The sequence below is a fragment of the Cavia porcellus genome, unplaced genomic scaffold, assembly GCF_034190915.1.
Source record: "Cavia porcellus strain 051 isolate PalLab524CR breed Dunkin Hartley unplaced genomic scaffold, mCavPor4.1 scaffold_16, whole genome shotgun sequence".
NCBI classification, from domain to species: Eukaryota; Metazoa; Chordata; class Mammalia; order Rodentia; family Caviidae; genus Cavia; species Cavia porcellus.
This window is the reverse complement of record NW_026947499.1, coordinates 57,813,392-57,840,478: the sequence shown is the minus strand read 5'-3', so window position 1 is coordinate 57,840,478 and position 27,087 is coordinate 57,813,392. Positions and strand designations below refer to the sequence as shown.

The 27,087-nt window shown below is 37.1% G+C and overlaps 1 protein-coding gene across 3 annotated transcripts in view; it reads right to left on the bottom strand.

Moving 5' to 3' along the window:
* Positions 1–6,487: 6,487 nt before the first annotated feature.
* The window catches only part of Ddx43 (DEAD-box helicase 43), a 31,170-nt gene continuing 10,570 nt past the window's right edge, over positions 6,488–27,087 (bottom strand). For 2 of the 3 annotated variants that reach the window (XM_003477899.4, XM_063226890.1), the window contains exons 5-17: positions 25,316–25,397; positions 22,982–23,138; positions 22,644–22,762; positions 21,736–21,846; positions 20,842–20,983; positions 20,202–20,302; positions 18,681–18,768; positions 16,962–17,089; positions 15,452–15,561; positions 14,806–14,944; positions 13,470–13,557; positions 12,772–12,921; positions 6,488–6,996 (exon numbers count right to left, since the gene is read on the bottom strand). In XM_003477899.4, coding sequence (XP_003477947.1) covers positions 12,808–12,921; positions 13,470–13,557; positions 14,806–14,944; positions 15,452–15,561; positions 16,962–17,089; positions 18,681–18,768; positions 20,202–20,302; positions 20,842–20,983; positions 21,736–21,846; positions 22,644–22,762; positions 22,982–23,138; positions 25,316–25,397 — 1,379 coding nt within the window. In that variant the 3' untranslated portion in view covers positions 6,488–6,996; positions 12,772–12,807. The other variant, XM_063226889.1, reaches the window with a different exon arrangement.

Genomic DNA, 27,087 nt, shown 5'->3' with positions numbered 1-27,087 from the left:
GGGATCCACTAGAGTCAGTAAGATTTCCTTTCTTCTCTTGAACTCCTGGCTCCTGTTGACTCAATTTCCCCTAGCACATTAATATAATACTCACACAACATTTTCATTGCCTCAGGATGAAATCTTGTGGTTAGAACCTTCTGTTAAGTTTAATTCTGCATTTTGTTTTAAAAATGTTTGTCTGAGGCCCTGACTGTACACAGCACATAGCAGAGGAGGGTGCATGTCCTATAGGAAGCCATGATGACCACATGCTCTGTGCTCTGCTGAGGGTGTGGCTGGTCAAGGTCACTGTCACTCAGAGAAGCAGGCCAACGGTCCTGCTCCAGATTTTCAGACGTGATTTATCCATGACTTTCTTTTCCATGACTTCCATTACCCAGTCAGCTGTGCCCCAAAAAATAGCAAATGGAAATTTTTTTTTAAATGCAAGTTTTGAATTGTGTGTGATTCTGGATAGCAAAATTAAGTCTTTAAACTTTTTTTCAGGTTTTACTTGAGACAAGATCTTGCTAGATAGCCCAGGCAGGCTTTGAATTTGTAGCAAGCCTGCTTTAGCCTCCCAAGTGCTGAGATTATAGGTGTGCACCACCTGGCAACATTTTATTAGTAATGTTGGAAGCACATAATTACATTCACCACAGGAAGCTGGTACACATAACACATTCAAATTCTTTCATCCCCTTTCCTTCTCTTCCCTTCTTCCATCTCAATCCCCTTCCCTTTTACCAAAGATCTATCTCCACTTCCCACCCTGCTGTTCCACACTGTCTAACTCCATCCTTCCTGAGTTGGGAACCATTCTTTTGTCCAGTGAATCCATGCTGTATGCGCTACCTGCCAAATTAGTTACAACTCTTGGTTACAGATCACTAGTCATGGGGTCACAATGCTTGTATTCAAGCAGCCCTCATTTTACTTAGTGGTAGCCACAAGGGCATGAGTAGTGGGGCTAGCAATTTAGATATTCCAAAGAGAAACTGATGATGTGCTTTAAGTGGGAAGCTCTCAATAAGGAAAAAAAATGTGGAATTCGCTAAGATACACAGTAATAATCTGTTCACGAAAAAAATTTGGCTTTTCGAGACAGAGTTTATGTCATCCAGGATGGCCTTGAACTCATGGCAACCCTCCTGTCTCGGGCTTCTGAGTCCTGGGATTATAGGGACATACCACCATGCCTCATCTAGCCATGACACTGAAGAAAAATTCATAGTTTTGCTTTCACACCTTGAACTGCAAAAGTTATTGTCACAGTATGTGGTAAATACTTAGATCAAAAAGGCATTATTCAGTGTGAATAATAATAATAATGATGATGATGATGATGATGCACAGTACTTGAGACAGCCTAGCCAGGGCCTTTGCAGTGAGATACATCTCTAGTTGAAACCCTTGCCCAGTTTGGGCTCAAACTTGCTATCTTCCTGTCTCAGCCTCCTTGCATGCTGAGCTTTATAGTCGTGGACCACCATATCCTACTGAAAATGTGTTGCGATTGACGTCTGCACCAGAAAGCATTAAGCTTATATAGAATTCAACAAAGGACCCTTTGAAACAAGTGACACCCAATCACTAAATCCAAGTAATGGCCGATTACAGAGTCAGGATTAGGTTTGGACAGAAAAAGAATTACTGGAGATACTGCCAATGAGGAAGTTGCTGCCTTGTTTTTTGCAGAGCTGAAGATGTTGATTAAGGAGAAAGAATGACACCAAAACAAGTCTTCAGCTGTTCTACTTCATGATGAGGTATCTCTTATGGTGCCTATAAGTTAACTTTTACCACAGTTACATACGTATAGGACAATATTATATACAGGGCATGGTACTGTCTTTAATTTCAGGCATTTACTGAGGGTTTCTGGATCCTCAAACTACAAATTCCAAAACTCACAGGGCAGTGAAAGGCAGCTATCATTTCCATGCATTACTCAGGGGTGATCATCTAGGAAAATGCTGTGTGTACACACAGTCTAATGAGGAGAACATTTTACTTTTTTTCAGTGGCGATAGGACTCAAACCCAGGGCCTCACGTGGTAGCAGCTCCAGTCCCAGTCCCTATTCTTTGCTTTAGCCTGACAGATTGCACAGAAACTCGTCTTTAGATGTGCTAGCACACAGGATGTTTACCTTCATGGGGAAGGTCCTTGATTACCTTTCATGGTTCTTCTGTTTGTCTGTTATACTAAACTACTGTACCTGAGTTAATTGTGGTAATTTAGAAAAACATGTAGTCCATTTAGCAAAGTTTCACATTTTTGGGGGCAAAATTATGTTACATTATTTTTAATGCCAGTTAAGCTTTACTTCCAGACTTACCCAAAAACTTTCTCACCAAAGAATTAGGTATTAGTTTTCACTAAACTATATTTCCTAATTCACTCACTTCTGCTTGTACCTTTATATCTGCTAGATCTTTTTATTAAAATCTTATTGCTAGTATACTAGGAAACCTATTATGTGGATGAATAATATAAAATGATGTGATAAAGGCCTAAACTATATACTACTATAATTATCAATATACACAAACTCTGGAGGGTATTAAGTGTGTATGTAACTATCTTTGATGAAAGACAAACACAAAACTAAGAGAAAGCTAAGTGAGGGGTGGTAGCATATGTCTGTAATTTCAGGACTCTGGGTGGCTGGTGCAGAAGGTTTATAAGTTTAAGCCCAGCCCAGCCAATTTAGCAAGAGCCTGTCTCAAAACTGAATATACAAAAAAGGACTGCAGATGTAGCTCAGTGTATACGCCCTGTATTCACTCCCTTTCCTATACACACAAAAAGATATGACGAATGTGATCAAAGCAATGTTCATGGAAATGCAATTTGATTTTTCTAGAATTTTATTATAGAGGCCTGGGTAAAATGTTGCATATTTTGTTATTTGTTTCATATTTCCAAGTAGATAAGTTTATACTTAGACAGGGAAGAAGATGGTGGCTAGGTAGCTGGGTGGATAGCCTCTCTGGGAAAAACAACTCAGATGCTGGAATTTGACAACATGGAGAGGGCCGGACGAGTAGAGAGGAATTCTCATGACCCCAGGAGGAAATCGAAGGAAAAAGAAAAATAGGAAGAGGAAGGAAAAATGCGGGTGGAGGGCTGGAGCTGGATACGCTCACTGAGGCCCATCCTGCACTGTGCTGGGCGCACTGTGGAGTCGGGCAACTCAAGGTCACACTGAAGCCATGGCCGCTGATAACAGGAATTGAGTTCCAGGCCCTTGTCAGGAGGACACAGCACATCATGGAGTGGAGCCAAGATGGAGAGCTGCATTAATTCTCGGTAAGTGCTGGAAATTGGGTCCCGTGGTGGGTGTGGCTGGCTGGAAGACATCTTGGAGGGGGGCAGAGCCTGGCGCTATGGTGGCATCAGTCAGCCACCCCTGGCCCAGAGAGGACTGGTGGGATCCACTTGGGCTAAGTCACACCCCTGGTCGGGACCCAACAGTTAGGGATTAAACTGTGTCGACCCTTGTGACATCCGCCACAGCACAGCCTAAGTAGCTGAAGGCACTTGCTGATTGACTGGCTCAGAGGAGAGGGGCCAGCCCACATCATCCCTGCATGCATCTCAGATAACAGCAAACTGGAGAAGGCAGCAAAGCCCCAGCCAACATGCTTCAGAAAAACCGTAAGCAATACAGAGAGGGTCTGAGACCTCTACCACACACCTGTCTGAAAGAAACCAGAAACATGATGAGAGAAAATAAGAGAAAACCTCCAACTGTTGACTCTGGGAAAATAAGCCAAGGAGAGGTAAATACAGCAGAGAACCAATGCAATCATGCAATATTAGCCACTGCATCAGCAGACATAAAGAAATCCTTCGTGACCTCATAGACAAACTTAAAACTGAAATTCTAATCCAAGTGAGGCAAGATATAAAAATATTAATTAAAGAAATGCTATGCCCCTCTCAAGAAGACACAGATGGAAGAATGGAGGAACCCAGAAAAGGAAGAGAAACCTTTGATGAAGAATGTAAAAAAAAAAATCTAGAATACATGAACCAGAGCCAAAGAGATTACCAGGAAATTAAAAACTCCCTTGAAAGCTGGCAAAATGCCTTGACAGAAACTAAAGGTAGCCTTTTGAAAACTTGAAGAGAGATTTACAATGTGTGATTGTGAAAGAAAAGATCTCTTAAAAATAACAAAATAACAAGGAACCAGGAAGTAGCAATTCAAAGGCTAGAAGACAAGAGGATCTATAACTTAAAAATAAAAAATGTGAGCAAAGAAGTAGCAGTAACCACAAATGAATTACAAAGACTATTCACAGAAATAATTAAGGAAAACTTCCCAAGCATAGAAAAAAGAAATGATATCCAGATAAATGAGGCATACAGAACTACAACCAACTACAACCAAAACAGATCTACACTCAGACATATAATAATCAAGATCCCAGAAATCCACCACAAGAACAGAATATTAAAAGTGTCCAGAGAAAAGAAGCAGATCACCTACAAAGGAAAAATCATCAAAATAACGACAGACTTATCAACACAAACTCTCAAATCAAGAAGAGCCTGGGGGGAAATAGTCCAAGCCCTGAAAGAAAATAGCCTCCAACCCAGATTGATGTACGCTGAAAAACTCTCAAAGTTAATGGAGAAATAAGATGTTTCCAAGACAAGGAGGAACTGTGGGAGTTCATGGCCACCAATCCAACCCTACAAAAAATACTGAAGGACATTTGAGAGAGAGACAGAAAAAAATGCCAGGATTCCAGCAACAGTGGCAGAGAGGCCTCAATGAACAGGGCAGACAGTGGAATGAAGGAAAAAGTGGACAAATAATAGCAGAAGAATAGAATAGCAGAGATGAGGCAGAGAAGTGGGCTATGATTTTTTAATATAGATAGCCTTGATACACTAATAAAAAGAAACATAGGCAGAGTAATTAGAAGGCAGGATCCATCAAGATGCTCTGAATAGGAAATATACTCAACCTGAACGAGAGTTAATAAACTGAAAGTCAAAGATGAGAAAATGATGCTCTATGTGACAGGGAACCAGAGAGAAATAGGGACAACTCGTCCAGCAGCTGCAGATATGTTAGAAAGGTATGATACTTTTGTGCAATGTAGAACTACACATCTAGAAGGAAGGAAAACCTTGTGGCTTTAATAAGTAAAGGAGTACAGCTCAAGATCTAGCTCAGGGGTAAAAAGGTTCAGCACCACTCAGATAACAGGTTGACGCCCTAATCTAAAAACTAAAGGAGCCAGTGGGACCCAAAATATACAAAGCATCCTGAGAAATGGAAAGGTGAGGAATTGCCTAAAAAAGGCAGGCAGAGGACATTGTTAATCACTGTAAATAGTGCATCAGGATTTATAAGTCACAGTAGTCTTATCACTTTGTTTAGTTTGATTTTATTTTGTTTTGGTCTGTCTATTCATACTAGATTTGAGGGCACAGAGGGCTATCCCCAAAATAGCAGGCTATACCTTGGTAACTATCCTTAATTTCCTATTAAACTGAAGCCCTGTATTACTAACATTGTCTTACTATGACTGATCTTATTTGAAGCTGGTTTGTTAGACCACTGTTTTGCCTTGACTGATTTTTTTTTGAATTTGGTATGCTGGATAGTATCAAGTCTTAAGAGTAGAGGCAGCTACTGTGAAGATGACAAGATGTATTAAGATACTCATTCCGGTTTGATTATTAACTGCTTTTGAAGTCCTATAATGTCTCCAAAGTTGTGTTATTAAAGTTGAAGTCCTATAATGTCTCCAAAGTTGTGTTATTAAAATACCTATGTAATCTCTGATATGAACAATTCTATTGAAAAAATAAGAGAAAGCATAGATCACATAATAGTAGTAGATCACCTAAAAGTGTGGTTTTATGTCTTTTTCATTTCACATTTTTCTAGGAGTTTGTTTTGTTGTCTTGTTATGATCTGTTTTTCCCTGTAATACAGAAAGCATATATATACATGTAGAGATTCACATATGGGGAGAATTTCTAAACAGTTTACGGGAACAGATTATATAATGCATGATGTAATGAACAGATACTCTGAAGAGGAGACACTACGAAACCCAGTGCTAATTCTGTAGGATTATGATATAAAATCTAGCAATACTATTACTCACTGTTCAGACTGATATTCGTCTAGTCTCTAATGTTCAATTTCAGCATATGTAAAGATAAGGACAGCTACTATGAAGAGAATGAGAGACATTATGGAGTGATTACTGACTTCCCCAATGTCAGGTCTTGAAGACCTGAAAAGCCTTCATCATCCTGTTATGACTAGATTAGTTCTATAATGTTCAGTATGTATTCAATGTGTGTGAAGATGGGGACAACTATTTGGAATAAAACTAGAGACAATAAGATAGACAGTGAAGATCTCCAGTGGACTTGCTTTGAAATCCGTGTTTCTTAAAATTGTTTCCTTATGATATGTTTTGTTCTGTTTAATCTTGCTTTCTTTAAATAAAAAAGTATACTTGTACTACACAGAAAAACAAAGATTAACTTGTATTTTTGTTGTAGAAATTGACATTTATTTTTAACGGTTATCTTTTTGACTGCTATGACATCTGAACAAGTGTTAAATTCTTTTAAAGACTAACTTTAGTACAACAACATTATAGGAGATAATTTTTTAAAAAGATTTCTCATTTATTTGGTTTCTGAGATAGGTCTCCCTATGTAGTCCAGGCTGGCCTCAAACTCACAATCCTCCTGCCTCAGCCTCCTGAGTGCTGGGATTGCAGGCCTATGCCACCACATTCAGCCTTAGAGTTTTATGTTTTTTAATTAAAGACACTTTAAGTAAAAGAAAATCTTCTGCTAGGTACTAAATATCCACAAAAAATTTCAAATGAAGTTGAAATACTTTTAAGAAGTATAAATATTGAATTCTACATTTTAAAACACCGTCAGTCAAGTCTCTCCATATTGACAGTATGTTTCAGCACTTCCATCTTGAATAGCATATACTTCTAAAAAACTTTTAGTTCTGAAAAGTAAGCAGAAGAAAATGTATGAAATTGTAAGAAATGTAACATTGTTTTGAAACTTTGTGATGAAATGTAGCACATATAATTTACTATCTTAACCATTTGTCAGTGCGCAGTTCAGTAGTGTTAACTATATTCACATCATTGTGCACTCTGTACTTTGCCTTTTGCAGAATTGAAACTGTGTCCCCATTAACAATAATCCCCCTTCTCTTGCATCCCTCCAGCCTTGGTTAACCACTGTTCTGTTTCTATGAATCTCCTTACTTTAAGCACCTTGTAAGTAGACTCATACAGTATTTGCCTTTTTTGTAACTAGGTTACTTCTTCAGCATAAAGTCCTCAAGGTCTACCCATGTATTATGTGGCAGAATTTTCTTTTTCAGTACCAGGGATCAAACTCACTACTGCGTGCTTGCAGGTGCTTATGTGTTGAGCTAAATCCCCAGCCCCCATTTTCTTCCTTTTAAAGGCTGGATGATATTCCACTGTCTTTACAATCCCACAAAAGTGGCTCAGGGACCCAACTTCTTCACGTGCTTGCCAACATTTGTTAGTTTTTGGACATAAACCATCTTTAACCAAAGTGAGTTGACATGTCACTGTGGCTTTTATTTAGGGTCTCTAACAATCGGTGATGTTGAACATTTTTTCATGTGTTAGCGTCACTTGTATTATCATCATTGGAGAAATGTGCATTTAAATTCTTTGCCCATCTTTTAATCAAGCTGTTTTGTCTTTTATGGTTGTGTTGTAAAGTTCTGTATATCTTTTGGACATTAACCTCTAATCAGACATGACTTGCAGTATTTCTCCCATTCCCCTGGAAGTCTTTTCATTTTCTTAGTTGATGCAAAAATGTTGAAATGCTTGATACAGGTCCATTTGTCTACTTTTGCTTTTTGGTGTCTTATCTAAGAAGTTATTGCCAGGTCCAACATCAAGTTTTTCTTGTATGTTTTCTTCTCGAGTTTTATGTCTTGGGTCTTAGATTTAGGCCTTTTCTCCATCTTGTGTTAATTTTTGCTAATGTTAAAGTCCAACCTCATTCTTTTCAGTGTGGATGCCGGTTTCTCCCATATCATATGTTGAAAGGACTGCCTTCCTCTCACTGAGTAACTTTGGCACCCTTGTCAAAATCATTTGATCTCATATGCAAGTGCTTATGTCTAGATGGCTTCTATTCCACAGGTCTATAAGCCTATCTCTATGCCAGCACCAGAGGTATAATTACTATCACTTTATACAATATTTTAGTATCAGGAGGTATCAGTTCTCCAACCGCAGTTCTTTTTGAGACGTAGTCTCATGAAATTGCCCAGGATGGCTTCAATGTGTCAATTCTCTTACCTCAGCCACTCAAAGAGGCTGAGACTCCAAGGGCATACCACCATGCATGGGCAGCCATGTTCTTTTTTTATAAGAGCAGAATATATTTATTGAGAGAAAGAAAGCTTCTTTCTAAGAGATAAGACAGAAGAGGTCCCAAGTGGGTTGCCCAGCAACCATGTTCTTTTCTTTTTTTTTCTAGAAGTCACCAACAGGGAACCAATGTTCTTTTCTTAAAACTGTTTTGGATATTTAGTATCCTTTGAGATTCTATATGAATTCTGGGATAAAATTTTTCCATTTTTGCAAGTAAAAAAAAAGTGACTGGGATTTTGAAAGAAACTGCACTGTACCCATAGATTGCTCTGGATAGTACTGGCATTTTAACAATAGTAAGTCTTGAAGCCAGGCATGGTGGTATATGCCTGTGATCTCAGCACTTGGGAGGCTGAGGCAGGAGGATCATTGTGAGTTTGAGACCAGCCTGGGCTACAAAGTGAGCTCAAAGCCAGCCTACACTGCATAGTGAGACCCTGTCTCTAAAAGACAAAAGATAAAAAAAAAAAAAAGAAAAATAAAAAACAATAGTAAGCTTACAATCCATAAAAATGGTTTGTCCCAAAAGCCAGACAAACTGAAGGCATATTAGAAGAGGGTCCATGGTGAGTAATTCTACATAACTGCATGATTTAAACAACCTGGAAAGACTTGGGCAAGCAAAATGATAACAGCAGGCAGGGATCTACAAGTAATTCTGATACAGAAAGCAATGAAGAAACAAAGTTCATAATTCAAAAAGTTTTACTGAGTTTGGTGTTTCCTTCTTATGTGTAATCTTTGTTAAAATTACATTTTCAATCCTAAGTGGGTACAGTGACCCATTCCTGTAATTCCAGAAACTCAAGAAGTTGGGGCAGAATTACAAATTTGAGGCCAGCCTGAAATACAGTGAAACCCTGTCTCAAAATAAAATTTAAAAGAAGGCTGGTGTAGTCCAGTGATAAAGCAAACTTGGGGTCAAAGCATAATACCACATACACACACAAATTCTATTTCCAAATCCTTGTGTAACTGTAAGCATTTCCCTTTAAAATACTTGTAAAAAGAGTTGCTTGACCAGGAATACAGGATTATTACATGTTTACAGATAGATATTTTCTACTACTGTGTAGTTTTCTATTAGAATTTTTAGAAATGCTATACAATATTAACTCAGAATTAAAGCAAACTCTCTGAACTTTTAGAAAAAGGTTATATTTTATCTTTGTTCTCAAAGTTTCCTAGTTTTCAGTACACAAATCTTTATTACCGGCTTATTTAAGAATGTTTTAGTCTCTTTTTTTATCTGTCTTTTTTATACAGGGCTTAGCTATATAGTTCAGGCTGGCCTTGAACTCCCTTTGTATCCCTGGTTGGCCTTGAATTTGCAGCAATCCTCCTGTCTCAGCCTCCCAAGTGCTGGGATTACAGGCATGGACCACCGTGCATGGCCAAGTGTTTTATTCTTTTTGATATTGCAAATATAACTGTTTTCTTAAAATCTTGTCAAACTGTTTCTTGTTAGTGTATAGGAATACAATGAATTTTTTGAGATGTATTTTTTATTTTCCTTTCTTTTTATTAGTATATTTGTGTATGCAAAAAATACATTCATGGTGGGGAATTGGTACTTACACATACTGCATCTTCATCTTTTTAATATTCCTGTCCTTTCCCCTCCCGATAAATGCAACTAATTTGTATTTGAGTTCTGTATCCCTCATCTTGATGAATTTTTATGGAATCTTCTGCTTTCTACCTACATGTAAGCTCATGTCCTCTGATCTTCTGTTCCAAGTTTGGTGTCTTTCTCTTGCCTGACTACTCCAGTTAGAACTCCCAATATTATGGAGACAAGTGGTGTTCAGCTCCTTTCAGTCTTTTATGTTTTTGTTTGTGTTGAGGTTAGGTCTTGTTATGTAGCCCAAGAAGGGCTTTAATTTATGATCCACCTGTCTCAAGTCTCCTGAGTGCTGGCCACAGACCTATTTTTCAACATGAAAGTATTATAAATTTTGTCAATTTTTCTCTGTATAATTGAAAAAAATTCAGGTGTTTTTTTTCTGAAATCTATTAATGTGATGTATTTCATCAATTTTTGTATGTAGAGCAATCTGTGCGACCCTACTTAGTCAAAATACATAATGTTTTTTAACTTGATATTGTTTGCTAGTACTTTGAATCTTTTTGCATCATTATTAAAGGATACTGTTCCACAATTTTTCTTAGTCTTTGGTTTTAGTGACAGTAGAGGCCCACCACGGTGAGTCTGATGTGTTCCTTCTTTAATATTCTGAAAAAAAATTAAGGGGATTGTTGTACATTTTTAAATGTTTGGCAAGATTCACCTGTGTCTAACAGGCTAATGCTGGCTTCTCCTTTGTGGGAAAGTTTCATCACTGATTCAACCTTCCTACTAGTTATAGGCCTGCCTAGATTTTATGTTTTTTTAATGATTCAATCTTGGTCGGTTATTCCTGGTTGTCAATATTTTCAAATGCTAAAAATTAAAGACAGATACAAATCAAGCACCTGAGTCTAGGATTTCAAGCCAGGCCTGACCTTTTTTTGTTTGTTTTTTTGGAACCAGGGATCAAACTCACGACCTCGTGCTTGCCAGGGAGGCACTTATGCCTCAGAGCTAAATCCCCAGCCCCTCTTTTCTTATTTTCTATTTCTTCATACGAGATGCACTACATGATTTCCTTTGATGTTATGACAATTCTTTTCAGCTGTTTTACTTCTTTTGAGTTAAATTTCAGTACTTATTTCTAGTTTTTTTGTTATTTTTTATTTTTTCATCATAAACCAATTACAACACTTTTTTTTCTTTTTAACTCTTCAAATATACTACAAAGGCACTTTTTTTTGGTCATCTCTACAAATCCTTAGCGCTAATAAATTTGATGATGTGCTATTTTCATAGGTAGCACAGTTATCCTATGTATGAAGATCATCTGTTTGATTTTTAAAAACAGCATCTTAACATGAGGCTTCTTAGGTCTGAATTTAGCTCACAGAGTTCTTCCAGGTTATTCTCCTCCCTCCTCACTCTTTCCAGCCCAGGTAACTCTGCTTCAGTGCTCCATCATTGGGGTCCATAAATGAAATTTTTTTTTTTTGATCTCACTATGTTGTGAAGGCTGGCCTTGCATTCACTATGTAGACTAGCCTGGCCTTAAACTCATGACGATCCTCCTGCCTCAGTCTCCTGAGTGTGGTGGTATTACAGGCATGTACCACCAAACCCAACTATAAGTAGTTTTTATTATGTAAATGTTTTATGATGGAAAAAGTTTTTTTTTTACAGATACAGAACAATACAGTGATCCCTCATACATCACTCACTCTTGGAAAAATATAAATAAAACATTTAACCTAGCATTTCATTGAGTTTAAAATATTTAAAATGGAAGAAGGGTTTCCTTAGCTCAGCCCACTGTCCCACTGGGAAGATTTTTGTTTTTAACACTTAACACATGTTAGAAATGGTTCACATGTCCTTTAACAGCTGTGGAGCACATAATGCACTGGTTTATTCATCCAGTCCCCAAGAAGTCATTCTGGTTGGTTGGTTGGTTGGTTTTTTGAGACAGGGTCTCCCTATGCAGTTCAGGCTGGCCTCAAACTCACAGCAATGCTTTTTCCTCTCAAGTTCTGGGATGACAGGCATACGCTATTTATCTATGATAAATCTTGAATACACAAATATATTTATAGACTATATTACTAGAAAGGATTAAGGACTGGATCAAAATATGTATTTATCACTCATACATTACTAAGTTGCTCCAAGGAAGTACTACCTCCACCAATTTCATTATACTCTTAATGAACTTTCTGTGCAACTTAATATGTATTTGTAACTAATTTAGTACTTCTTTTTGTTATTTTTTTTGAGACAGGGTCTTACTATGTGGTTCAGGATGGGCCTGAACTCACTATGTGGCCCAGGCTGGCCTCGAACTTACCCAATCCTCCTGCCTCAGCCTACTGAGTGCTGGGATTATACGTATGCACCATCATGCCTGGCAGTACTTCTAATTCCAAAGCTATATTAAATAGAATCCTGGCAATGGGTAAAACAGAAACGCCTAATAATTTATTTGGTTAAACGTTCTTAGGGATAATGCTGAGTATAATAACACTAACAAAGCCTTATTTTAAAAGGCAGAAGTCTAGCAGTATAAGGTGGTACACATCTGTAATTTCAGCTATTCAGGATAGTTATGCAGGAGGACCCCAAAACCAAGGCCAGTTTGGGCAATTTAGCAAGACTCTGTCTCAGAAACCAAACCAAACCAAACCAAACCAAAAGAAAAACAAAAGCAGGTAGCTCAGCATTCCCTTGGTTCAATAATCCCCAGAATGGCCAAACAAACAGAAAATTGTTATAACAACATTACCTCTAGTAGGCTGATGCCACTCTTCAATGTAAAATACTAATAAAACTTCTGGGGCTTTCCTTGAAGTCTTCCTATTTTTTTTTCCACTTCTCTTTTCAGTTTATTTGCTCTGTATCTCTCAGCCATTGAAACAAGCTCTTCTGGAATGCTCTAAAATTAGTAAATGCATTATCAGGAGTCTAATGTCTTTCTTTTCTACAATATGCTAAAATACCTCCAAATCATTTTCTGAGAATCTGCAAAACACATTCCAATACATCTTTCAAACAGAATGAAATGTGTCTCTGCCTACTGTTTCCTAAGTCCATTTTCAGGCTACAGAGCTAGACTGATCTGAAAAATCTCCGTCATGCTGCTCCCCCCAGTCATGCCACCCTCCAGCTGGCTGCTGGTGCCCTCCACATGCCTTCTTCCTGGTACCGTTTTCTACAAGCCTGGGCCTGATGGTGTCCCCCGCTGGACTGCTGCCCCGTCTAGACTCCCTTCCGTTCACTGCCTTCCTCCTCAGCAGGGCTTTCACTACGTACTCTAGAACAGCTCCCTAGCTATGTGTTCCTGAAGCCCCTCATCCTTTCCATGCTGTAGTCCTCAAAACCTGTTTTAAAAACTTATTTCTATGCATTTTTTGATCAGCAGTATATGCCTGTACCTGCGTAATATGACTGGATAATAGTTTCTGAGGAGTTGCATGTTCTCACCTGATTTGCTCTTTCCAGAATATTAATCAGTTCAGTGGCAACCCTCCAATCATTTCTTGTGATAAGTGTAATTGACATGCCGGTCCTCCTTTAAAGGGGGAAAATGGGGTCACAACTCACAGAATTTCTGTTATATATAGCACTTGTATTTAACATATACACATCCTCCTGTATGATTTATTTAGTTGCAAAATTTTACCGGTACAGTTTAGGTATACATAATGATCACATTGATCATATGGAATTGTGCATCTGTATGTGAAATATCTTGTTGCTTCTTTTTTCTCATTTCTCTATAACCCCTCTATATTTACAAAAGCTCTGTTTCCATTTTTTTCCTTCTATTATTTTTTCTTGTCCCTTTTTACTTCCTTCCTTTTTTTTTTTTGTACCAGGGATCAAGCTCATGATCTTGTGCTTGTCAGGCAGGTGCTGTGCCATTGAGTTTTATCCCTGGTTTCCCTTCTCATTTGAACATTTTCTTCCCATTTCCCAATATCTGTGATACATTTTGGGCCTCATTCCTGTATAATTTAAGTCATAAATTACTTTTTTTTTTTTTTTTTTGTCTTTTTTCTTTTTATCGGTACCGGGGATCGAACTCAGGACTGCCTGCTTTCAAGGCAGGCACTTATGCCGCTGAGCTAAACCCCCAGCCCCTTAAGTCATAAATTACTTATATTACCTAATACAGTGCAAATGCCTTGTAAACAGTTGTTAAACTCCATAGTTTAGGAGTGAAAATAAGTCTACATATTTGTAATAGACACAGTATTTCTGTCTGGGGCCAGTCTGGAGCTTTTCATTTACCCCGAGGGTCAGAGGGCTGCCTGATGCTATGCTCTGTAGTTGTGTTGAACCACATCAGGGGTTATGACAGGAGGAGAAAAGGTCCTTATCGCACCTGTGCCAATTCAGAAAACTTGGCAACAACAAAGTAATCACTGGGTACAGCTTGGTAGTGTACCATGATAAAACTGGACCAGAACCAAGAGATGGGTGGGAGGGAAGGGAATTGGGATGAAAAATGAACTAAGGTGCATTAGGTACATGTACTGGGTCTTCACAAGGAATGCAGACATTAGGTACGAAGACGTTCTAAGAAAACAATTATACCACTGGTACCACAAACATTACAAGAAGCTAATCGTAATGGGATCTAGTTAAATCTGGAACAGGCCAGATAAACTAAGGTAAAGAAGCCTAGTGGATTCTGAGGAACAACTGAAAACTTATCAGCAAGAGAACAAAAATGATTTTCTGGCCAAGAGCAGTCTTGAGGGAAGAATGAGAATTCAGCAGTGGGCTTCTTCGAGGGTCGACCACACTTACTTACCCTGCTCTTCCAGTGCGCCCTACTCTGTGTACATATTCTTCAATGTTCCGTGGAAAATCATAATTATAGACATGTGTAATATCGTGGACATCAAGACCTCGAGACGCCAAGTCGGTAGCAATGAGTATTCTCACTTTACCTGGACAGTAAAGGCAAATAAATACTGAATCATTATGGTACAAACTGGGTCAACACAAATATGAAAAGGAGATTCACCCTTACTGTTTTATCAGGTAAACTGATTGCTACATTAGAATGCCTCGACAGTGAAAACAGAAAAGTGATGTACAAATAAGTCAAACTGCTGGCAAGTTACAACACAGCAGAAACCACGGTTCCGCAAACGGTCCCTGAACTATCTGAACCATGACAGAAAGAGAAATGCCTTTCGGGTAAACTGAGATACAGTCCCTACTGCAAATTAACACCTTGATAGCTAGGTTTAAATATTGGTCTTTTAAGAGTGCTTGGTTAGTTCTTAGAGACAGCTTAATATTTAGAACTCTGTCAAGTGTACTTTGGGGTTACGTAAACGGAGGGCAGACCTTAGAAAATTGCTGCCATGAAAAAATGCTATCACTCGCCCAAACTCAGATACTGGAATGATTGAATTATGTTGGAACATACAAGGACTGTAAAAATGTACCTTTTTTAAAGTTCTCTAATGCCTTTTCTCGATCGCTCTGTTCTCTATTGCCATGCAAAGACTCTACTGATATTTGTCGAAGAATCAGGTCACTTGATAAATGATCAGCACTGAAGCAAAGACAAGTGATTTTAAGTGCTTATCCTAATACCATCATCAGTTCACTAGTTAGTTTTATTTCTATTATAAAAAACTGAAATATTGCCTGACAGGCTATACCTAGTGTGAAACAAATTGATTTAATGATTATAATTTATATACAAGAAAATACACATACACTAAGAATCAACAAATGGGTTTGTAATCCCAGTATTTGGGAGGCTGAGGCAGGACGATCGCTGAGAATTTGAGGCCATCCTGAACTATACAGCAAGACCTTGTCTCAAACAAACAAACAAACAAACAAACTGAGATTGTATCAAATTAAATAGCTTCTATGCAGCAAACAACAGAATGAAGAGATAAGCTACAGACTGGGAAAAAACTCTGTCAACTACTCCTTGCAGAGGGCTATTATGTAGGATAGAGAACTCAGATGCTTCTCAAAAGAAGTGAAAATGGCCAATAGGTTCATGAAAATGTACAGCATTTTTGCCTATTAGAGAAATGCAAATAAAAAAATAACACTGAGATTCCATCTTACTCCTGATAGAATGGCCATCATCAAGAAATCAAACTGCTAGTGAGGTTGCAGGGAAAAGGAACCCTACTACATTGTTGTTGAGAACATAAACTAGTGCAGCCACTCTGGAAGTCAGTATGGCAATTCCTCAAAAGCCTAAAAGTAGCAACTCCATTTGACCCAGCTATTCCTCTTCTGGGTATCTTCCTCAAAAGTGTTAAAGTCAGCATATTACAGAGATCTATGCAAAGCTGTTTAGAGCAGCACAACTTACAAGAGTTAAATTAGGGAAGCAGTTCATATAGCCATTCACAGGTGAAAGCATGAAATAAAAATGCTAGATGGATACAATGGAGTCCTGCTCAGCCTTAAAGAAGGCATTTGTAGGAAAATGGATGAAACTTGGGAACATAACACTAAGTGAGCTAAATCAGAATGGGGGTTAAATATCACATGGTTTCTCTTATGTGAGAAATCCAAAATATAATTAATACAAAGAAGCATTATAAAATATAACTAAAAGCACAGGGATGTAGCTCAAGAAGTAGGAGGCCCTGAGTTCAATTTCTGGTACTAAAAAATAAAATAAAATTTAAAAATGTATTACAAAAAAATGTAACTAAGATAAAGGAGAGATGGTAGGAAACAGGGAGGTAGACTTACTGGAGATGGGGAGGGGACCTGGGGAAGGAGGAGGAGAGGGAGAGGGAAGAAGATAGAGGGGAAAGGGGAAAAAATCATTAAAATTCAGTATGTGTCTGTATGAATTACCCAAAATGAATGTAATTATATATTGCAAATATGTATTAATAAAAAAGGAATATAAAAAGGAATTAGAAGGCAAAAACATTTAATTATTCCTGCTTTAAAAAAATGGAAAATACTTACACTGCTTTTCTGCTCACAAAGACAATGACTTTGTCTTTAGGTGACATATTCTCTAGGAAAGTTTGGATATGAGTTCGTTTCTCTTCCTCTGTGGTGATGATGATATCTTGCTTCACTGTACTTACAGCCTAAAGGATTCAAAAGTCACAGCCCATCAACACGAGGGAAAGACTTCAGCATCAGCTCAAAATTCTGCTACCGCTGGGTAATGTTTTGCTAACCAAAAGGTAGAGGTCCTGGCCAAAAAATTACCTGTTTCTACCGAAGATTTATAGTCAGTCTTTCATTTTGTTTTTATCATTTATTACCTGCAAATTAAGCTAAGAATACTTGAATGCTCAGCAAAGTTTGCTGAAACAATTATCACTGCAGGAAAATGACCACAAGGTATCTCCAAACTTATCAAAGCTGCTATCTTGGATTCTGCTTATCACCCTGTCAATTAAGGCTGATCAGATTATGACAGGAGTCTCAGATCAGTGAAGATTCTGACAATTTAACTCAGAATTTCAAAATACTCTCAATGCTATTCCATTACCCATAATGAAATAAAATATTTGTCTCTTTCGATAAAATAGATTTTAGTTGCATTTGGTGAATGGGATAAAGTCAAGCATTCATGTTGGCTTCCCTATATGGCTAATAATCATTTTATGGAAATATTATCTGATCATCATCTGTACATTCCTTATGAAAGAATGGATTTTGAAAATGACCTACATATTTTTTCTTTTTTGCAGAACTGAGGATTTAACTCAGGGCCTTGTACCTGTTGGTGGTAATCACTCGACAAGTGAAGTACACTTCTAGATTTTGTGTGGGAGAAGTCTTGCTATGTAGTTCAGGCTGTCCTTGAACTCACTACATGGTGCTGGCTGGCCTGAACTCACAGCAACCTCAGCCTCCCAAGTGCTAGAATTATAGGCATGTGCCACCATGCTTGGTAGTGATCTACCCTATTAATGATTAAATAAAGGCCAATTTCACTTATTAATGATAAGAGTAGAAGGCTAACAGAAACATTTTTAATAGGTGTGTTAGACTAATAACATTTGAATTCAATGATCAGATGTAAATTCATAAAATGAGAACATTAGGCTTTCACATATTCACATGGATAGACTTCTGTTTATACTCTGACACTACAGAGCTGACAAAATATTAGAGGTTGATAAAATATTACACTGACTTGATGATATCTAGGGATTATTAAAATGTTAAATGTGACCAGGTTTGGTGATATATGCCTGTAATTCCTTGGGAAGCTGAAGCAGGAGGATCACTGTGAGTTTGAAGCTAACCTGGCTACATAGTGAGTTTAAGACCAGCCTAAACTATAGAGTAAGACTCTGTCTCAAACAAACAAATAAACAAAAGATAAAATATTAAATGTGACATAATGCTTCAGTTACATTAAAATGAACCTTACTGAGTGGGAAGAGCAGACAGGCCAAAATTAGGTATGTGCTTCATGAAGGGTTTTTTTGTTTGTTTCCTTTTTATCAGCACCGGGGATCAAACTCATGACTGCCTGCTTGCAAGGTAGGCGCTTATGCCGCTGAGCTAACCCCTCCCCCACTTCATGAAGGTTTTTGTTTGGAGAGACAGTACTGGGGACTGAACCAAGGGCCTGGTGCATGCTATCCATTACATACCTAACCCTTTAGCATGTGTTTTAAATACCATAAAAGTTTTAATAGTAATAAAGAACAAGCTTACAACTAGATCCAAAGTACCAACATACACAATCATTGGGTCTTTCAAGTAAGATTGTGCAAGTCGACGGACAGCACATGGCCAAGTAGCACTGGAAACAAAAGATACACGCCAATGTTACAATTCCTTATATGTTAGACATTACAGGTCAGTTTCATTAAAAAGTTTCTCAACCATACTAAGAAGAAATGTTTAAGTAAATTTATCAAATGTATTTAATAATAGGCTGTAGATTAAGGAGATCTATCCTTTGAACTATACTAATCTTTGAGAAGGTAATAAAAAGAACTAATGTTGAGCCTTGCATGGTGATGCATGCCTGTAATCCCAGCATTTAGGAGACTGAAGCAGGACAATCAAGAATTAGAGGACAGCCTGGGTTACACTCACATAGCAAGTTCAAGATTGGTCTGGACTACACAGTAAACCCTGTCTCAAAAAAACGAAGCCAAACACTAGTTCAGTTTTATCTCAACCTTTATAAAGACAAACAAACAAAAAACTAGTATTTTTATATGTTGTCAGTAGACAAAATCAAGTGCTTATGCCAAACACAAATGATTTTAAGTGTGCTGGTCAAATAAATTTAAATGTTTTTTCCACTGAATATAAAAGAATAAAAGTTATCATTTCTTTTTTTGCATTCATAACAATTACAATTAAATTAGACTTTTCTTTCTTTTCTGAGACACAGTCACACTATGTAATCTTTCAGGCAGGCTGACTCATTGTAGCCCAAGCTGGCCTTAAACTCACAGAGATTCCCCCTGCCTCAGCTTCCACTGGGAGCTGTGCCATCATACGGGGCTAACTTCACTTTTTTCAAATGGCAAGGTTACAGAAAATAGTTCAAATGGAGAGGGGAATGAAGGACAGGGGGGAAAGGAAAGAAGGAAAAGTAAAAAAAAATGAGAAGAGAAGGAAAAAAATGGAAGCAAGGCTTTTGTAAATGGGGAGGGAAAGAGGGGCTAAAGAGAGGGTAAGGGAATGGGAAAATCACGTTATATCATGTACAGTACAAACTATCTTATGATGAATGTGATCATATATATATATCTAAAATGTACCAATACAGTCTGATTTTAAAAAAGATTATAGGAAACAAAGTCAGAGGATTTAGTTTATTTCCTCCATTAAATACTACCCTTAATGCTATTGACGCCAGAGGCTATAAATGAAGGAAAAATTAGTCTTCGTGGATCACCCTACATTCAAGTAACAATCACTGGTTTTCCATTTTAACCTTGGGCAATAAAGTAGTATTCAGTTATCAAATGTTGAACTCTAAGAATTCAATGTAAGTTCTTTTCACGAGATGCAAGTGTTCCTATAGAAATCCCAGTCCAATCGCCAAGGAGAAAGTAGTCACTGTCATGGTCACACTGAGTCACTAACCGAATGCATGACAGTGTACCTCTCACCTAAGAATCTTAAAACATTTAAGTAATGCTCTAAATCACTGTGAAGAAGAGATTCTAATCCACTGACTTTCATTTGTATACCATAATTAGGCATACATATTACCTTGTCATAATAGTCTGTCTATCTGGGCGCACATCTAACAAAATCTTCATTATCTGAGGTTCAAATCCCATGTCCAACATCTTGTCAGCTTCATCTAAAACCTGCATTCACAATGGAGATTGTGGCCAATTAGATATGAAAGGTAGCTAACATGTACATTTTCCTAAAGAACATAACAATCATTTCCCCTTCTTTCTCCAGAGACAAAAATAATTAAGGTACTTGTAGTTATAAGGAACACAGGCTGTCTTTCCAATTGTTTCTAATGTATTTAATGAAAAATTTTAATAAATTAATTTAGACAAGGTCTTGCTATGCAGATCAGGCTGCCCTTGAGCTCACTTTGTAGCCCAGGCTGATCTCGAACTCACAACAATCTTCCTGACTCACGCTCCTGAGCACTGGATTATAGGTGTGCACCACCATGACTGGCTAATGAAGATTTTTCTAAATGTCTAAAAACATCCAAGTAGATTTTAATTCCTTTGTACTTGTTTATATTTCCCAATATTTACATTAACATGCCAAAGAGAATACAAACTGCTAGAGTTTAAAATTACTGTAAAATAGTCACACTAAAAAATTAGTCAGAGTTTGGTTTGTTTTCTCCCAGCATTCCAGACCCCTACTCCGTGATTACCAAGTAGGTTATACTTTTCAGGCAGACAAAGTTATTCATTTGCAGGTCATTCAGTCTTCCAGGAGTCGCAATGATGATGTCTACACCTTTTGAAACATCTTGTATTTGTCCACTTCTATCTCCACCGCCATATATACAGACACTTAGGAAAATCCAGAGGTTCATGTTTAGACAAAGAATGTGTGAAAATAACTGAAAATCTCAAACTAAGCATTTTGGGTAGGTAAGAAGAAATAAAAGAGTAACAGGTATGTTTAGCTTATCTTCTCTTTTCTGAGAACTAGTCACATCCATCAACCCATGGAGGTGTTCCCTAAAGAACTATTTTTATGTCATTTCTTGACCTGCTATCATGAGGCAACTGCTGATGGATCTGGCCCCTACTAAGCCATTCAGATTTTATTTTATTTATTTTTTGAGACAGGGTCTCACTACATAGTTCCAGCTTAATATGTTTTTAAACTCACTAGCCTTAAACTTGCAGTGATCTTCCTGTCTCTGTCTCCCGAGCGCTGGGATTGCAAGTGTGTACCACCGTGCCCAGATCATTTGGATTTTAGATATGGGAAAATAATGAAGGACACCTGAACTGAAACATCACATGGTATCCTACTATATACAACTTACATTACATGTATCAGTTAAAAATGAACTTATGGAGCTGGAGGTATAGTTCAGTGGTGGGACAGTTGCTTAGGATTCTGGATTTGATTCCAAGCACTAAAAAACTATATATATATATATATATATATATATATATGAATATATAATTATATATAAAGTAACATTAAATAACATATAAATATATATTACACAAATACATATATAAAATATATATCTCTATATGCACATACATTTTATAATACTGACAAAATGACAGAATAAATGACTTACCTTCTAAGATTTTTATATGAGTATTTAGAACATTCGGCTTCCACTTGAAGTGCCAATTCCCGAGTAGGTGTAAGGACTAACATGCCTGGTCCATTCCTTTTTTCTCTAGCTCTTTCGAGAGGAAACATTAAATTCAATTACCACCTCAGATGCACGGGCATCCAGTGGTAGATGTAGCAGTGAATATCAAAGTCAGACATTGTCACAGACATATTTGTAAATTCTGTGAGATGATTGAAGTTCCCTCAATATAATACAAGCTTGGCTTACTAGTATTGAAATATCTAGAAAATTAGCTGATGGTATGAAAGATTTTAAAATAATGTTTGACTATAAAAGAAAAACTTTTGAGCTGGTGAGAAATGCCTAGGAAAACATCTACACACTCAAAAAAAAATCTAATGCCATAAATATTGGCCTTTTCATTAATATTTTAAGTAAATGGCCAAATATTTTCTCAGTGAATAGAGAACAGCATTGAACATGATAATTTAAGCAATCTGAATCAAATGTTTCTATAATGTTTTTGGTAGATATTATGTATTGCTTCCTAATTCCTTTTTTTTTTTTTTTTTTTTTTGTCTTTTTGAGACAGGGTTTCACTCTGCAGTACAGATGCAGTACACTCTTGAGCTCATCTTGCAGCCCAGGCTGCTCTCAAACGTGCAGTGATACTCCTGTCCCAGCCTCCCGAGTGCTGGGATTACAGGTGTGTGTCACCATGCCCTGCTCCTAAAAATGTTTTTCCAATTTATATTTTCATCAGCACAGTGTGTGTGTTTCCTTGCATGCTGCCTGAGAAAAGCCCCCTCTGGACCAACACAATAGATGAAAGAAACTGAATTATGTTGTTGGTGTCTCTATGTATAAAATCCTTGTAATGAGAACCCAGCCAAAGGACTTCTTACATTGGTTGAGAGTTCAGATGAATAAATCCAGGCATTAAATACGACAGTGTCTTCCCTGTTCCAGTTTGTGCTACTCCAATAAGATCTATTCCTTGCAGAACTATTGGCCATGCTTGTGACTGAAAAAGAATGAGAAATCGTGTAACAAAAAGTACATTTCTCCTCACTATCTCTTTCTGTCCCTCTTCCCCAAGCTCCAAACTTCATTCAGCAAACACTGAGTACCTGGTACTGGTCAATGTAGGCGGTGGTGGGAGATCCCTTTCAGGAATGGACATTTGGGTTTTTGGGGGGTGGGAGTGGGTAAGGGGAGAATATTAGAATTAAGGAAAGCATACCTGAATTGGTGTTGGCTTTTGAAAACCTGCCATTTTAATGTTTTCCATAACTTCAGGGTAACACTGAAAGGCATCTTCAAATTTACAGGTTGGATTGGGGATAGGACGTTTCTCATTGTCTTTTAAGTCATCACATGTTATATTAAAATTTTCCTTCCTTGACAGAGAAATATAAGGATTAGTGTACTTTACTCTCCAAGAAAGATTTATTTTTTAAAAATCAGTACAGTTCTTAACTAGAAATTCAACTGCAACTGATTAAAATCAGTGTTAGGAAATTTATAGTGAAACATAGTAAAGGACAAAAACAGAGCTTTCCCCTGCTGAGAAGGGAAAGGGAAAATCAGAGGGAAGGGAAAATCAATTTCAATTATATGAATGGGGCAATGAAAGTTTTATGGATAAAAGATTATTAAAAATGGAATTCACAAATCATGTTTCATAATTCAAAGCATCTCAGCTGTTTACCTGAGAGCCTCCCATATTTTTTGTTTTTTGATACAGGGTCTCATTATGTAAGTTCAGAGTCAAGAGTGCATACCATTACACAATGGAACCCACTCAGGCCTAAACTTACTGTGAAACCCATGCTGGCCTCGAACTAGGATGATCCTCCGGCCTCAGCCTCCTGAGTACTGGGATTACAGGCATGTGCCACTACACCAGGCTCACATTTTCTTAATCCTTAATAACTGCATGAGGTAAGCATTATTCTCATTTAATAGCTGATCAGAAGACTGATTACTCATCCAAGGCTGAATCCTACTTAAATTCTCTTTCTGTTATATGCCATTCTTCTATATTTTTTTCTTAAGATTTTTTTTAAAAAATGCTTTTAGTTTCAGATAAGAATTAAAGAGTTTAAGAAATTATTGTAATATGGAAAACAGAACAACTCCTTTTACAATTTTCAACTATAATTCTCTAAAACAGTGCACATCTCACATCTCACTTTTTAAAAATTTAATTTAATTTTATTTTTTGTGATATTTGGGATTAAATTCAGGGCTTTGCATGTGCCAGGCAAGTATTCTACCATTGAACTACATCCTCTTGCCCTTTTAAAAATTTTGTTTTACAAGTAATCTAAAAATGATTTAAGTTATATAGAAGGGTGGAAGTCTATAAATACGTCTGAGACTTGAGCATATATATGAATATATGGGTATATATATATGTAAAGTTTTTGCTATGTCAATGTCTTTTCACATATTAATTAAAAACTTTTACTGAAGTTTCCTGAAAGATCTGAGATTGGCAAAAACAGTAAGTAGATAAAAATTTTGTTGTGAAACAGGGTCGCAGCTGAGGCTGAAATTTATGATCATTTTGCCTCAGCCTTGAGTAGCTGGGATTACAGGTCCAAGTCGCTGGGCCTGAATTATGCATGTGTGTCCTTAAATGTAAAATTGAAATATAGTCATGTGTCATTTAATGATGGGGACACATTCTGAGAAATGCTTGCATAAAGAAGTTATTTCTTTGTTGTACAAACCTCACAGTGACTTATACAAATTTAGGTATTCCGTCAATTGCATGGCCCTTTGATGTGACTGATGGACCAGATCATCATAGGATTAAGGCTGCTGCCACCACAGGACAGCACTGTTGTATAAAAAGACTTTTCTTTTTAGTATACTCTTTATATTAGGTATATTTTCTAAATTAAGAATTGTAAATACATACGTTCAAACATCTCCCATAAATATGAACCCCAGCGGGCAATACAAGGGTAATAAAAATGTTCCAGGTATGTTATGTGCATGTATAAATCTCTAGTGACACACATGAGTCTGTATAACCAATGTGCACTAATAAAAACAGATGTGAGAAAATAATTGTATTATATTCCTCAGTTTACACTAGCTACATGTTAGATGCTCAGTACCTATATATGGTCCCTCTGGACACAAACACAGACTATTTTCCATCACTGCAGTATGTTACTGGATACCAGTGCTCTAAAACAGACCACGATACAACCATGTTTTCATTTGAATAAACATGGATGGTGTATATAGTCTTCAAATGTGACCATTGCAAATCACTGCCCAAAGGGTTAACATTAATAACCAAAATATTTACTAAGATAAAAAAACAAAATAAAACAACAATGAAAGTACCAGCTGGGTACAACAAAAGTACCAGCTGGCCCGTGCCTGTAAACCCAGTATTCTGGGAGGATGAAGCAGAACGAAAGAAAGTTCGAGCTCAGCTTGGGCAACTCAGACTTTGACTCAAAAAATAAAAAAGGAATGGGACTATAGCTTAATGGGAAAGTCCTAGGTTCAATCTCCAGGTTCAGGAAAAAGATAAATAAGGAGAATGACCCACCTCCAGTTGTCTACTTGCACTTGTGACATTGCCTTTGTTGTTGCTGACTCTACATAAAAGTTTTTCTTAATTGGAGGTAAATCTGGGACAGAGATCAAAATCCAAACTTTGGTAAACAAAGAATTTATATTTCATTAACATTAAAGTAGCTACAGTATTAAATTGACTACGGCACAGTTTTAGACAGGTCTATACACTTTGTCACACAGACTTAGGCCAGTCCAAGTCATTGCCTTTTAATCTGTCTTTCAATCACATTTGTCCCTAGAAAAAAGGGTCTTCAATATTGAAATTTCAAATAAAGTAAAGCACACTTTACAAGATATGAAAGCTCTATATTTGATGTATCTGCCTTCATATATAATAGGCAGATTTTTTTCTTTTAAGGTCCCTACCATTACTTTCTTGTTTTTTGTTTGAGATAGGATGCGTTTACACAGCTGAGACTGGCCTTGAACTCACAATGTAGCCCAGGATGGCCTCGAATTTATGGGAATCTTGTTTCATTTTCCTGAGTGCTGGGATTACAGGTATCTTCCCCCATGCTTAGCTAGGTCCCTACTATTACTTCTTAGGAATTAAATTTATATATTTATTCTATTCTTTGGGATAGTATTCTTAAATACTTATCACGCTTTTTACAAAGTGAAATTCTTTTCCTGGTGCCCTATACTAAATCTTCCCACATACATATTAGTGCACTAATTTTTTAATCTTAGGTAGAACATGCTATATTGCTCCCTCACTGACAGCCAAGATTAATGCTTCAACTTACTCCACCATATGTAATACAGCCTGAAGGAAATTTCATTTAAAATTCAAACAATAACTGTCTCAAGAACTGTTGCTCAGAAACAAGGCAAGGACTTCCATTCTCAGTGCTCTTAGTGTAGTTCCTGAAATTTCAGCTAGCACAATCAAGCCAGAAAAAAAGATGCAAATAGTGAAGAAATCAAATTATCTCATTTGCATATGATATGATCCTACACTGAGAAGAACCTAAACACTCCACCAAGAGACTTTTAGAGGTGATAAATGAATTCAGCAATGCAGCAGGGTATGAAATCAATATGAAAAAAATTAATAGTCTTACTCTGCACCAATAATGGAACAGCTAAAAAAGAAATCAGGAAAGTAATTCCACTCACAATAGCTTCAAAGACAAATGCCTAAGGATCAATCTAACCAAAGAGGTGAAAGACTTGTACAGTGAAAATTTCAGAACAACAAGAAAGAAGATATCAGGAGATGCAAAGACCTATCATGTTCAGTGACTGGCAGAATTAATATTGTTAAAGTGATCAACGTTACCAAGAGCAATGTAATCTCCATAGAAATTCCAATGACAGTCTTCACAAAACTAGAAAAACAATCCTAAAAATAAAATGGAAACACAAGAGACCCAGAATAGCCAAAGCAACCCTAAACAAAAACAAACAAACAAAAAAACAGCAGAGCTGGATGTGTCACATAACACCCAATTTTAAATTATACTACAAAGCCATTGTAACAGAAACAGCATGGGATAGTCCCAAACATATGGAATAGAGGACACAAAACAAACCTATACAACCACAGCCCTGAGATTCTGGACAAAGGAATCAAAACTATATGCTAGAGAAAAGATAGCCTCTTAAACAAATGACACTGGAAAAACTGGGTATCTACATGTAGGAGACTGAAACTACATCATATATCTCACCTTGAACAAAAATCAAATTCAAAATAGATATAATTCAAAATAGATATAAGACCTAGCTATAAGACCTCAA